Source organism: Urocampus carinirostris, chromosome 12, assembly GCF_059441175.1.
Source record: "Urocampus carinirostris isolate Australia breed hairy pipefish chromosome 12, RoL_Ucar_1.0, whole genome shotgun sequence".
Taxonomy (NCBI): domain Eukaryota; kingdom Metazoa; phylum Chordata; class Actinopteri; order Syngnathiformes; family Syngnathidae; genus Urocampus; species Urocampus carinirostris.
This window is the reverse complement of record NC_142360.1, coordinates 17,625,526-17,640,897: the sequence shown is the minus strand read 5'-3', so window position 1 is coordinate 17,640,897 and position 15,372 is coordinate 17,625,526. Positions and strand designations below refer to the sequence as shown.

The window sequence follows — 15,372 nt, the reverse complement described above, 5'->3', positions numbered from 1 at the left end:
CTCGACTCGCATCCTTGCTCATTTCCCAATTTGGGGACTTAAACAAACTGGGCAACCACTTATAAGTGATGTAAGATGTTTGATCAGATTACATTGAAGAGTGATCTTTAAATATTACATAACTCTTAAGAGTTTCAACAAACTACTTTGACATTCAAATTGTTAGTTCACGTTCTGAGCTCCAGCTTTTTAGTGCTAAGCCTTTATTTAAATTTTATTTTTGTTTTGATTTAGCATGGTTGACTTTTGGACACAAATAATTTAATTTAATTCTCTGACATATTTTTCTTAAAAAGTGAGAAAAGTTACACCAATTGAGCAATTCTTTTTACCATTTACTGTCTACAGCCCCCATTAGCACAGTGTACTGCACAACTGCAAATGTGAATATGCACAATCTATATATCAATAACATTTTGTTTTTTTCATGTTCTTATCCTTTTGGTCATATCTGTTAATTTTTTGCACTGAAAGGAGAAGTCATTCAATTTGATTATATTATTGTATAATGACAATAAAGACCATTCATTCATTCATTCATTCATTCATTACTATGGAAGATGGAGGGTAGTTTTGCTCATTTAAGTATTTATTTTCCTTTATAATTGGTCAAATAAATATTTTTTAAAAAGTAAAAAAAAAAAAAAAAAGGGGGGGGGGGGGGGGGGCCTCGTAAATGACCAAAAGTATCTGCTATCTATCTGCCATATTTGACAATTTTACTTATTTTAGGTTTTAGGTGTTATTTTCATTTGGTTATATCACAAGTTTATTATTTTTAAATAGCACCATAGGACAGCCAATACTGGAATATACTACTATCGCAAGGACAGACCTTAGATAGGCTGGGGGGTTTAAAACATAGCAGGAGGCAGGACAATACAATAACAGGATGATAGCAAATGATATAAAAGTGCTACTTTGAATTCACACACTGGTGTTTCTTCACTTTTTTTTATCCTATTTGGTTTCATTTTGTTTAGCATGGTATCGACATTTGGGAACAAAAAATGAACAAAACTGATACATGACGTGTTCTCAAAATTAAGAGTTACTTCTTTTATGCCTACAATGATTAAGAATGCTTGAAACCCCATTTTTCCGACTGATGCAGATATCAATACAAATGTTTGGAGTAGTCATCGATACCTACGAGAGGTGCCGATACATGAGTCTCCATTACAAAAAAAAACAGATGTATAGTACGTTTAACTTCCAACATTGTAATTCACCATTTGTTTAAAGGTTTCCTGATTGTTGAATGGCCGCCAGATGGCAGGCAATCATGGTATTGGCTACCGTCGTAAGGACTGACAACTGAAAATAATACTTCCCTACTTCTGGTAATGAGTATCATTAAGACACAAGTAAGTCGAGATTTGGGGGGATAGGGACAACAGGAGTATGTAGGACAATGCAACTAAAGGAAAATGACAATTTGTATAAAGAGCTACTTTTGAATTGGCAAATAACCTAGTAAATTTAAGCATTCCAAATAACAAGATTTTCTCAAAAACTCTATTCAGACATTGCAAATGTTACCCAACAAAGCAGAAGCTTGCTGAAAACAGCAAATGACCAATTGTTGAGGGATTTGGTGATTTTGTTGAATGGCTGCCAGATCGCATTGGTATTGGCGACTGTGACAAGTACAGATCCCAAAAACGGTCTGTTCTTGGCATCAATATCAGTACTTGCCAATCAATCCCTAGTAACGGGTGTAGGAAGGAGACAATGAAGTTGAGATTTTTGGGGTCTTAATAGAAGAAGATAGGACGGTGCAATCAAAGGCCAACGGCAATTTGTATAAAGAGCTACCTTTAAACTGGCAAAGAATTAACATCAAAATCTAAGCATTCAGAAATTGCAAATATTTCCCAAAACTCTGGTCAAACATTGTAAATCTTACCCCCAAAAAGCTATAGTTTGCTGAAAACGGCAATTGAACATTTGTTTATTAAATGTTTCCAGATTGTTAAATAGCCGCTAAATGACAGGCAACCTTGGTATTGGCTTCAGTAGCGAGGATCGAGCTCGGAAAACAATTCTGTACTGACACTGATATCAGTACTTGCCTATTCTTAGAAATGAGTCTTGAATTTTGGGAGAGTTAGACAAAAGCAGTAGGTAGGACGATCCAATCAAAGGCCAATGGAAGGTCAATTAAAGAGGTAATTTTGAATTGACCAATATAATTTCTAGTAAATTTGAGCATACACAAATTTTAATTATTTCGCAAAATGTCTCTCCAGACGTTGCAAATCAGGGGTCTCAAATTCACAGCCTGGGGGTCCAAAACGGCCCCACTAGATGATAGTTTCAGGCCCATTCCTTGATATAAAAGTTTAATATAAGTAAAAGTTTAGTATAATTTATGACAGTTTGATTCATTTTCATATGAATATAATTTGTCATTTAAACATGTATATTGTACAATTAAATAAAACATTTCCACACTAAAGTGCAAGATAATTTACATTAAAATAAGGTACTACATAGATTCGTTCGTTTTTGATATTTTTAATTTTAGTTTATGGAGAAAGCTAATCAATTTGAGCACAGTGGCATGTTTTTATCTGAGCTTTTCTTGTGGAAAACCCAATTTGGCCCGACCTTACCCAGACCCTAGCTCCAGTGTCCCCCAAATTATTTGAGTCTGAGACCACTGTTGTAAATGCTACCCCAAAAAAGCTAAAGTTTGCTGAAAAACTTTGATCAAACCGAAGCAGCCCACGTGCCACATCTACCACATTTGTAAAAACATACAAAAAGCCAGTGCCAGAAAGCAAATAGCGTTGAGGAAACCAAAGCAAAAATTGTTGCGGAAACTAACCTTCCTCCAGCCATTGAGCTTCCCTAATTTCCTTTCTTTCTTGTCAAAGTAACAAGCTCCCATGTTGCCGGCGTGAAGTATCGCGCCGCCTGTTCAAGTGACTCAGTCCGACTAGCGAACGGGACTTTCTGGCGCTTGGGAAATGTCGTATCTCCGGTGACTCAGTGAGCTCTGACTGGGCTTTGCCTCACCCGCCGTGTCTTTATGAGCGTGCAACAGGATTCAGCTAGACCTCGGCCTGGAAAACCCTCCCTCCCCAGTGTAGTCCCGCCTGTCTCATGACTGTTGTTCGCTTGCTGTTCAACCTTGCTCACAAATCAGCTGCTGAAATGAACAAACCATTCCAGAAACCAAATGCTTTTCAAATTCTGTGGACAGGACATTTACTCATGACATCCCAATTGCCACTGACTGACTCGTATAACAACTTATTATTCTGGTAAGCTGGGAAAATAGACAGATCCACTCGGTGGACTTTTCTTCTCTGGTTTCACACATCTAAGAAATCGGGATGAGGATGATAGCATATAAACAAAGTCAGATGTGAGGGGAGTAAAAGTTGTGCACTCTTTTGTTTCAAGTAGAAACAAGGAAAGGGGTACTTGGGCTTGGGCTGAAGAAGTTTTGCCATATTTCCATAAACAGATGTGTTTAATGTAAGGCTTGTTTGATCCACATTAGGTTACGTGCTAGGATGCAACGCCACTACCAGCATCAAGGCTTCAGTTGGGAATCTAACAATAACAAAAGATGCCTTTGTTGTTGTAGTTGAGAAAAATTCATGGCATATACTGTATCTTAAAGAGACACCGTGTACTATTTGACCACTAGATGTCACTGTATTGTGTAGTGCACCCTAAAATGTCTTCTACAAAGCACAAGGAATAGTACCAATTATGGAGAATCAAAGTAACAAACTCCACAATTTTTCTTCTAATTTTTTGGCGGTTTTCTGGGGTATCCATAGCAGAATGATGGCGGAGAATTATGTAAACTCTCTTAAGGCCAAGTCAAATCATGTCATGTTTATTTGTATAGCCAGTGTCTGAAATAACGCATGCCCTAAGCCAAGGGCGTGCATCTTTTACGTCGGGCATACAACTTACAAAACGTCTCTGCCCGGGTGGCCGACAACTTTTTTAAGAAAAAAAAAAAAAGAAAGATTTTTTTTTCAAATCAAACCTTTCCTTTATTCCAATTTTGAAATCTTCGTTCGGTTTGGAAATTTCGGAATTTTGGTTTGTTTGGCAATTTGTATACTCAGCAGCCAATCAGAAACCTGCATCGACTAACTACGTGCTTCCGGACTTTCCCGAGCATTATAAGGTCGTGCATTTGCATATCATTTTCCAAAGTAGACGCACAGAGAACAGAAGAAAAATGGATAAGTGGTTTGGAATCAAGCCAAAACCTCAGCCCCAAAAGAAAGATTCAAAAGAAGCTAACAAAATTATGACGCTACAAAACGTAAACGTACATTAAAAGCATCGTGGAAAGAGGAGTTCACATGGCCTGTAGCAGACAACGCAACGCAAACATTGAAGATGAGTAAATGCAGGTACATACTGATGGCAGATGGAAAACAGCGATGTCATATATATGCAATGAATGTTATAAGTGGATTAAATATAAACTTAATTTTAAAGTGTTGTTCTGTTCTATAACAATTTATTTTTTTTGCGATTAGTCGTCTTATTGTGTTTCAAGTTCTGAAAAATGGGGCAGGCAACTTTTTGGCTGGGCAGACAACTCTGAAAAGATGCCCATGACAAAAAGTTAGCGGACACCAGGGCAGACAACTCTGAAAAGTTGCCTGCCCTGGTGTCCGGTAACTTTTTGTCATGAGTTTCAGACACTGGTATAGCCCTTAATCACACAAAAGTCTCAAAGGACCGCAATTACCACTATTACAACAATACAAATACTACTATAAAAAACTTTGTCGGAAAGTCCAGGCCGATTTACCGTTTGAGAAATAGAGGGGGGGAGGGAGAGGGAGAGAGAGAGACAGAGACAGAGAGAGAAAGAGAGAGAGAGAGAGAGAGAGAGAGAGAGAGAGAGAGTGAGAGTGAGAGAGATTATTTTTCTTTAAATGAATGTTTTTTTTTACCCCAATGCGTTAAATACTACACATTGTCATTTTGAAAACTGTCAATAACGAAAAAACTTTCAAAGATGTAATTTGGAACAAAATCTCATATTAAAAATGTGTTGCAGTTAAAAAAAAGACACTTTCACAAATTGTCTCAATGTCTCATGAATACGTTACATAAAAGAAAGTTGATTACATAAAATGATTTACATTTCACCTGAAAAAAAACCTTCTTGTCCCATTCTTCTTGCGCATGAGTTTGTTGGCAAAGGCTTACACAAATGTTTGCTCATTTAAATATTAAATATTTATCAGGGTAAATATTTTGCCATGCGATTGTGTAATCAAGACGTTCAATATTCAATTACTTGTACAAAAACAGTTCAACTGCTTGCCTGTTTCCAATGAGGTGCGGAAAAATAGATCTACGTTAAGAATTTTAACATATCTAACTATTATAGCGATATTTGTAATCTAAATGTTCCAAAAACTGTACAACCACATTACAAATTAATAATCCAGAAAACAGGACAGCATCACACAAAATAGAATTAAAAAATCAGTTTGATTACTTTCCGTCGTGAAGCAAATCGCATGCAAATTTTGGTGAAAGTAAAAATATGAATGATAGCTAATAGTATAAAGATTGTCATAATAGTATAAAGATTGTATTTATATAATAACTTTGATCATATATTTGACATAGCTTCCACACTTGAACATATTTCCTACTGACAGTATAGGGGAGTGCTGTAAAACTGGACAAATAATAATAAAATACATTTTTGTTTTGTTGAGGCCAACGTGGTTGCAATGTTTCCAGAAATCCTAAAATGTTATCGCTACATAAACTAGTGTTTTCTTCCTATGCCGACGCAAATGCGCAAGATTATAGATTATATTGGCCTAAACACTTTTTGGAGCAAATATTAGGAAGTCCTGGTCAATTGACTTGGAATTTAAATTTAACATACATTTTACATGCCAACTATCTACTTCCACAAGTAAGTGGCGCTACAACAACAACCCACGTTAGAAGTCATCTAGCTTGGATTTTCATCTATTGTGTGAAATTTTAGGCGGACACAATTTGGGTCAGAGTTATTGTGCTGGTGTAGAAGATGAAAAAATTTGAAATGCAACTTTTTGTTACTGACAGGTTGTTACTCATGCATAAATTACCATTATCAAATATTATGATACTGGCTTGTCTCAAGCATTCCGTTGCTGACGTGAAAAAAAATGCACCCTCATTATATAGTATTTCAAAGTTATTGTTTGTTTACTATTGTAATCACAGTTCTTGAGAAAGTACATGGCTACTTTAAAGCAAATTAGATGAAAAATAAATTAGTTATCCATTATCAGCAACGCTTATCCTCAGTAGGATTGCGGGGGTGCTGGAGCCCATCCCAGCTATCTTCGGGCAGTGAGCAGGTGACACCCTGAACTGGTTGCCAGCTAGTCGCATGGCACACAGAGACGGACAACTCACTCGCTCATTAACACTCAGGGACAATTTGGACCTGCCAATTAACCTGACATCCATCAACTAAATGAGAAAAAAATAACTAGTTCCTTAAAGAGACTTCATCAATTGGGCCCTGGTCATGCAGATCTTCACCATTTTCTTTTCCTGTTATTGTGGAAACATAAATTGTCTGTACAAAATTACACCTTTCACTCATTTAGTGTTGAGTTGTCTGTCCCCTGAAAATGTGTCGAAAACATTGCAAACTATAAACAAGGCCTTACCTTGGTGGAGGCCATGTCGCTGACAGAGCGATAGGTCTGGATGGTCTCCAGCTGGTCCAGACACCAGTCCAACTCCTCTGTGGTTTCCATGGCCAACTTCTGGTACGCCTCATCTGTCATCACACGGAGACGCAAGGTCAGAAAAGAGCATCAAGCTGCAGCGGCCTTACTTGTTGGCAAATGCTGAATAGTTAGATGGTAACCAAGAGTGGCGCTCACTTGTCTAGCTGCGGTTAGATTTGGCATTTAGACCATGAGAACCTAAACTGCATGTTCAACGTTCTCTTGACTTGTGCCATTTCGTGGGTATAAAATGAGAACATAGCGAATCGTGTTAACAAAATGTTGTCAGAATTTTGATATTAACCTAAGAACTATAAAGTTAAGCGCTAATTTGCAAATAATACAACTTGTTTTTTCAGAATTTTGCCTGAAAAAAAAAAGTATGATTTTAAAACCAACCTATATTCTATGGCACATTACTGACAAATAAAGTAAGTTAGAAGCAAAGTCAATCTTTTATTTGGTAGTCTCTGCTTTTATATAAGTTCCTGTTACCTTGAAAGATCAGTGAAAATACTCAAAATTGACAGGTGGATTTTCTTTTTGGAGAATAGTTAACACTCAAAAAAATCTTCATTCAATTATTCATGTTCTGGTTGCTTATCCTCACCACCGGTGTACTGAAGGCCATTTTAGCTAACTTTGGGCAGTTGGCAAGGGACACCCTCGACTGATTACCAGCCAATCGCAGGGCACACTGAGACAACAATTTATTCACACACTAATTCTTAGAAAGAATTTCAAAACGGCAATAAGAGAGGAAACCAAAGTGCCAGAAGAAAACCCACTCAGGCATGGGGAGAACAAGCAAAGTCGATACAGGAAGACCAGTTATTGGAATTAAATCCAGGACCTCTGAGAAGTGACATGCTAACTAGTCATGAGGCGTTAATAAGATAATTAATCAAACACAATATTGGGGGAAATATATGTTGAGGTTTGAAGGTTCTTTATTCCTTTATGTTTTTTTTGCAGAAGGAAGTAAATTTCATATATAGTAGTGCTATCCGTACCTGGCATTGACTACTCAATAGTTTCGCGTAGGCATTGGGTATCGAAACCCCTCTGAACTGTGAGACAGACATGCTAACCATTCAATCATCTTGCTGACAAAAATAAAGAATTAATTAGGCACCATTTTAAGGTCAAAATATGTGGATATTTACAGGTAATTCTTTTTTTTCGACTGAAAAGGATAATTTTATATTTGCGGCTTGTTATTTCGGCACAGCGCAAAAAAAAAAAAAAAATCAGTGAGAGAAACACCAAACAATTTTCACAACAAAAAGCATGTGCCCAAAGGGAGTAGGCTAAAGCCCAAGGTTTTAAGTGCCTACATTTATTCTATATTTTCCTTGAAAAAAGACAAATTCTAAGTCAAAACAAGAAAACAGAACCCCAAAATAAGAAGAAAATAGATTATTTAAGTTTTACTATATATTCAAATTTTAACACAATCCTAATAGCTTATGTAATCGAAGAAGCGATTCTATATTGCTTTTATATCCTTCATATTCCCCAAATATACAAACAATAACTTTTTATATGAAGGTTCTTTTTGGTATAATATAAGACTGTGTTTACTCATCACTGGAATGTTCTTTGCAGTTTACATTTCATATTTGATGGTGGTATAAGTACTCGGTGTTGATTAAGTAATAGCTGAGTTTTGCATTGGGCGAAAAAAATCTGGTATCGGAATCCCTCATATCAAACATTTGAAACGACCAATCAGAAGCATGCACAGATACGGACACAGCATGTGGGCATCCCCTATACGGTGTATACGCAGAGTATCCTAGCAGCGGAGCACAACACAGAGGCGTGCACCTCGCTGACCTTAGCGTGGCTACGTAGAATGCGTCCCCCTTCTCTGATCTCCTTTCCATCAAAGTGTCCAGAATGTTTGCTTTCTCCAACACGAGAGGCACCTGGCAGCTTGCCCGTGGCCTTCCGTCACATTGCTGTGGGCAGTGCAGTGAGAGACACAGAGGGAGGCTGTGCAACTCCATTAAAGCCAATGCCTCTGATCTTTCGCTGGCTCCGCTCGAAATGTTTTTTTTTTTCTCGCTTTTACCGACACAGTTGATGCAGTTTGTCCTTATAAAGAGTAGTATTCTCTGTAATAAAGGCCGCAAAAAACAAAAAACCAAACTGATACTACTTCGCAAATTTTCCCTTTTCGTGGGTGGCTCTGGTCCCCATTAACCGCAAAAACCGAGAGATCTCTGTACCATTTCATGCAAATTCACAGAATGGGTTTTTTCTACCCAACTTTGCAAACTTAAAAAAAATTGCAGTTTTTTTTTTCATAAAAAAATTAATTTAATCGGGGAAATTTAATTTGATTGCAAATTTAGAATTTTGGCCAGAATTCAGATTTGTTTTCTCCACAGTTTGAGGCCTTTTTATACCATGTCTTATTTTAACACTTAAGACAACACTTGAAAAAAAGAAAACAACGGACTAATAAAAAACGGTGCCTTTGTCAATTGACTCAATTTGTCGCAGATCCCAAATTACTCCTGATAGATGCCTCCAGAGATGCACAACTCTACATTCTCTCATCTGAAGCAAATTAAAATAAACTCCCGGTTTTCCCTATCAAGAAAAACCTTTCAAGCGTCGTACTATCTTGGTCTCTAACTTTCATCTTCTTATTGACACTGATTTCCATCTGAGTGAAGCAAGAGCACAGTGACCTGGAGCAGAAAGTTTCGGAGCAACAACTACCCATTGCTTCGAGGATATTTAAATAAGTCCTTCACTGCAAGGACTGTGAACAAAACAAAGCAGAAAGACAGACAAGCGAAGTCCGAGTCAGATTCATATTCAAGTAAACTAATGAAAACAATGTTCTCAAAAGTCGACACGTACCATATATTCTGGACTATAAATTCGAGTTTTTTTTCACAATGGGTGCGACTTATACTCCGGTGGGACTTATCTGTTGAATTTTTAACACATTATTATATCATTACATATGTTATTTTCACACTAAACAATAAGAGGGCGCTCTTGACCCATGATAATAATTTCAATTTTGCCGTATTGTGGCAAAATATGTCCCCCTTTTCTTACCCATCGGGACACGATAGTTCAAAAGAGAAGGTGTAATTTTGCCAAAGTAAATGTTTTTAACTAGCTGAAAAGCACGTCTGCTTTACAACCGAGACGTCCCAATTCCTAAAAAGTTAGACAGAGTTTGAATCATCCTTCCTTCTAGTCTGTTTTGTTTTCCATGGGTACTTAGACTATTTCTTTCATTTTGCCAAAATGTCTTGCACTTCCAATTCAGGACTTTATAATAATTAGTAGGTGTATCGGGGAGACTCGTTGGATTTTTTCATTTTTAAAACGAATGGGATCAAAGCTCCATGTAGATGAGAATTCTTTAACTTTTTTCAATCTGACAGCTACTTTTAGTGAATAAATAGTGCAAAGGGTACCCAATTTCAAATGCATTTCTAATATAGCACCGTATTGTGAAAATGCTGATCTACTAGTGATCCCAAGAGCCAAGAAGAGATCCGCAGGTTCGAGAGTGTTCTCGATTCGGGCCCCGGATGCTGTAGAATGCTCTGCCCTCTGAGATTCGATCTACAACTTCAGTGGAACTGTTTATATCTAGGTTTAAAACACACTTCTATTCTATAGCTAAAGAATTAACAGTATTTCACGTTATTGCAACATCCATTGCAACCTGGTCATAGTGGAAGGGGGATGACCTCACGTGACGCCCCTTCTCAAGATTTCTTCATTTTCCTAATGTTGAGGTTTTTGAGTTTTTTCTTGCCCGCATGTAAGCTTTAGATCAGGGGATGGTGTAATAATAGTCTGTAGTTTGCAATAATCTGTGGCCTGTGCAGCCCTTTGAGACTCCCTGTGATGAAGAGCTATACAAATAAACATAAATTGACTTGACTAGATAAGGGATTACAATACTACGTCAGAATACTTAATTTTCGATTACATTTTGCCCCCGAATAAGATTTGAAGTCATGTCAGTGATGTCTGTGCGACTTATATCTGCTGGGGATGGTATTTAACGCGGTGGGACATTTTTTTCTAATTTGCAGATTTCAACCTGCAAATATTGATAATTATACCTGAAAAGCTGAAAGAAAGTTTGGAGTTAAAAGGAGGCTTGTAAGAGACTGGCGAAAAGCAAAGGTGACGATGACATTTGGTGTGAAAATTATAGTTTGGTAAGCATGTTATTTATGCTCGAGTTATCTGAATAACTCTTAATATGTTATTTTGTTACTGAAATAATGTTTATATACTGTACTGTAAAAATGTTTTCAGCCTGTTCTCTTATTTTAAACTGCCTTGCAAGATGATATGTATGTTTTTTGGAGTTGGATTTCATCAAATTAAATTAAAAATTATAAATGTATATGTTTTGCCTTCTTTAATTTAGCATTTTTTGGCTTGTGCGACTTATACTCCGTAGCTTTATAGTCCGAAAAATGTGGTCGTTTGCATTTATTTTTTGTTTTCAATCGAGAAATGTACAGGGTTTTCCCAAAGTCTCTGACACATCTGAAGTTCCAGGATCTCCTAAGCTATGATCAAAATTGTGGGATTTTAAAGCTATCTACAATATTTTTTGTGAGGCTTTGGTCTTTTGAAATTTCTTTTTAGACCCATTAATGGCATCGAATTAACCAGAAAAGGCATTTTGTGTGCTTGAATTTGCCAAAAAGCTGAATCATGTATTGTTTTTCAACGTGTATTACGCAGAAAATTCGGAAAGGGGACACCAGAAAAGAAGTCCATAGTGAGATGGCAAGGTAAATTCATTATGAATGGGTGCTTATGCCCAGCTAATAAAAGGGATGCCCCTCAACTTCAGATTTTACTGAACAAATTCGAACTGTTTTCCAGCGGAGCCCCCGTCAATCGGTCAGAACAGCCAGTAGGATACTTCAGTGTTATACAACAACTGTTTGTCTTAAGAAATTAACTGCACATGACTCCTTAGAAGCTCCAGTTGATCCAAGAGTTGAAGGACACTGATAGCCCAGTTCGTCGTGACTTATGCTATGCAACAGAAGAGGGAAGATGACGGATTTGACGACCGGCAAGCTTATAACGATGAGGCGACTTTTCCACATAAATGCAAAGTTAACAAAGCATAACATTCACATATGGGGTACTGAGAACCTACATGAACTTCTTGAGCATCAGCGAGATTTCTCAAAGAAAACCAGATTTTTTGCTATATCGAAGAAATCTGTCTATAGACGATTCTTTTAGAAAATATTATATGAAATTAATTATTCTGGTAGCAAAAACAGAGAGAAAATTGAGACAGGGTCTGAGATGAGAAAGAAAACAAAGTAAGGTGAAAGAAAGAGTCAAAACAATATAAAAATAAAAAAGGCAAAATAAATTATTTCAATATTTCAAAATACATTTTGTCTAATTGGGTGTGTGATTGTTGAATCAGTTGGGGTGATGGGAAATTATAATGATTCCATTTATTATCCGATTTTGCGGCTGCGAAACGAGAGGTTAGCTCGTCCGCTACTTAGTTCTAAGGTCATAGGTTCCAATCCAGCTACAAGCCTTCCTGTGCGGAGTTTGCATGTTAACCCTGTGCCCGCCTGGGTTCAGGGTTTCCCGTTCCCACTGTCATGTCCTGCACGGTCGTCATGGCACCCAGCTGGTCCCGCCCCTTGACACCGGCTGAGACAGATTGACTTGATTCCGTGTGGGATACTTAAGCGCTCCTTTTGGGACTGCCCGTTGCCAGACCATTGCTTAACTTGAGGAAAAACCTGTTCATGCCCGTTTGTTCTGAGTAAATGCCTAGTTTGTGATTTTGATTGCCTTTAAGCCTGTTATGTGAGTATTACCTAGTTTGAATTTTTGATTGCCTTTAAGCCTGTTTTGTTTTGTCTTTGGTCCCTGCGTGTTGGACAACTTTTATTTTCTAAATTAAAGTAACAGATCGTACACCCAAATGAGTTCACACTTCCTGCCTCCTGGTCCGTTCCGTGACAACCCCCTGCAACCCAAGTGTGGAAAAGCAGTGCAGATAATAATTGTATGGATTATCCGACTTCATATTAAGCCATATTTTGATTTTTTTCACAATGATGGCATTCCTTTGTTATAGGAATTTGGTTCCGTTGTTCAATTATTGTAAAAAGTGTTCAGACTTTCAAGGGAACGGTACCATGATGAGCTACAGCTTTCCTCCCTTCTTTCTGTTATTTTCAATTGCTCATTAAGAATATGCGTGTCAATCCCCCAAAAAATCAATGTGTTAATTTGATCATATTTCTCATTTGCCATTGAAGTAAATATAAGATTAAACAGCATGGTTTTTAAAGTGGGTTAAAGTACGAGGGTGAGAAAAACAGCTGAATAAGTGCCACAAGCAGAACATGCATGCTAAAATCCTCAGACTGCCGTGCAACAAAGTCGTTGAAAGGCTCTTGCTTTACGAGAAACAGCATGCCAGATTATCGTAACTGTGAACGTGATTACACAACTCTTCCTAACAAAGACTAAAAGGCGCTGCTCGCGGTCGCTTCAAGGTCTGTTATTATTATTATTTTTTACCATTTGCAAGCCGAATCATGACTTCACGTGCAGGTCATTGCAAAATCTATTGCTCACGTGCAATAAAAAAGATAGGGGAGTTGGAACTTGTCATGTGGTTATTGTTGCAATACTGTATGTATTACTTGGTTTGGAAAGCATGTTTGCTCTCTAAGTTCAAGTTGGCGTCACTCCATTCATTCACATAAAATTAAGGAATTAATAATTGATCTATTTAATTATGTTAAGTCACTTTATTGTAATGCAATTTAAAAAAACATTGCAATGCTGGACAGAATAAAATTGGAGAGTAAACAGGTATGACAGTATTTTTACAGTATTCTCAGAAAAACGTGTATATTCATAGATTTCTGACAAAATACTGCCATCGACGCATCAAGTAGCACTAAGGACAATGTAGAGAGACATTAACAAATTAAATAGATGTTCATTGTAGGTCTGGGCAATACTGGGATTTTTGGTATTGATCCAATACAAGTAAATACAGGTTAGTACCCATCAATACCGATCCAATACTGCTACTTTTGGCTCAGAAATGTCATGATCATTTAGTAACTTAACCCTTCCGTGTTGATTACTTTATAATGATGATTAAAAATCAGCACAAATATCTCAGGCACCCAAAATCTTCAGTTTTTTGATTTAACTCCACAATATACAAGATACAAGTATTAACTACATTAAAAACTTTGACAGGAATAAAAAAAACATATACATTTCTAATACAGGAAAAAAGTTAAGAGTCAAACCAAAAATAAAACAGCAAAGTGATGAAAAGTACTGTAACAGTATAGCAATGTTAACAAGACAATTAGAACACCTTCCATTGCTCACTATTTGGAAAATAAATTCAGTAGTACAAATAAAGTGTAAACACAATTGAATCAAATTTAAATGTTATAATGTATGCAAAACGTACGACTTACTAACACAATCATAGTAATACCGGTAGTTGTAATGGGAACACAGTATCGCTCTCAAGACAATAATATCATCCTGAATCAAGTACTCGCTCAGTATCAGTAGTATCAATATTTGGATTGATCTTCCCACCCTTTATTTATACCCCATTTTACACACAACGTATAGAAGAGTCACAACCCAAGAATAAAAATAACAATTGGGGAAAAATTATATAGATCTTTATGAAGATTGCGGATTACAACAGCCACAATGCATGATGACAGCAAAAAACAATCTAGAATGGCTTGAAGTGGGACATGATTTGTTTTTACACAGCCCTATCGAATAGGGTCATCCGTACTCAATAATAGCCCAATTAATATTGCACAAATCTGGCCTTTATGGAAGAGTGACAAAAAGGAAGCCATTTCTTAGAGATATCCATAAAAAGTGTCATTTAAAGTTTGCCACAAGCCGCCTGGGAGACACACCAAACATGTGGAAGAAGGTGCTCTAGTCAGATGAGACCAAAATCGAACTCTTTGGCAACAATGCAAGACATTTTGTTTGGTGTAAAAGCAGCACAGCTCATCACCCTCAACACATCATTCCCACAGTCAAAAATGGTGGTGGCAGCATCATGGTTAAGGCCTGCTTTTCTTCAGGAAGATGGTTAAAATTGATGGGAAGATGGATGCAGCCAAATATAGGACCATTCTGAAAGAATATCCGATAGAGTCCGCAAAAGACCTGAGTTTGGGACAGAGATTTGTCTTCCAACAAGACAATCATCCAAAACATAAAGCAAAAGCTACAATGGAATGGTTCACCAAAAACATATCAAGGTGTTAGAATGGCCGAGTCAAAGTCCAGACCTCAATCCAATTGAGAATCAGTGGAAAGAACTAAAAACTGCTGTTCACAAACGCTTTCCATCCAACCTCACTGAGCTCAAGCTGTTTTGCAAGGAGGAATGGGCAAAAATATCAGTTTCTCGATGTGCAAAACTGATAGAGACATAGGCCAAGCGACTTGCAGCTGTAAACGCAGTAAAAGGTGGCACTACAAAGTTTTAACTCAATGGGGCTGAATAATTTTGCAAACCCACTTTTTGTTTTTTATTTGTTAATAAAGGTTTAAAATATCCAAT

At 37.2% G+C, this 15,372-nt stretch overlaps 1 protein-coding gene across 3 annotated transcripts in view; it reads right to left on the bottom strand.

The window, feature by feature from the left end:
• pde4ba (phosphodiesterase 4B, cAMP-specific a) overlaps nt 1-15,372 on the bottom strand; it is a 201,962-nt gene that overhangs the window by 19,133 nt on the left and 167,457 nt on the right. For all 3 annotated transcript variants that reach the window (XM_088350230.1, XM_088350231.1, XM_088350232.1), the window contains one exon: nt 6,681-6,793. In XM_088350230.1, the coding sequence (XP_088206356.1) occupies nt 6,681-6,793 (113 nt within the window). The remainder of the gene's footprint in view (nt 1-6,680; nt 6,794-15,372) is intronic.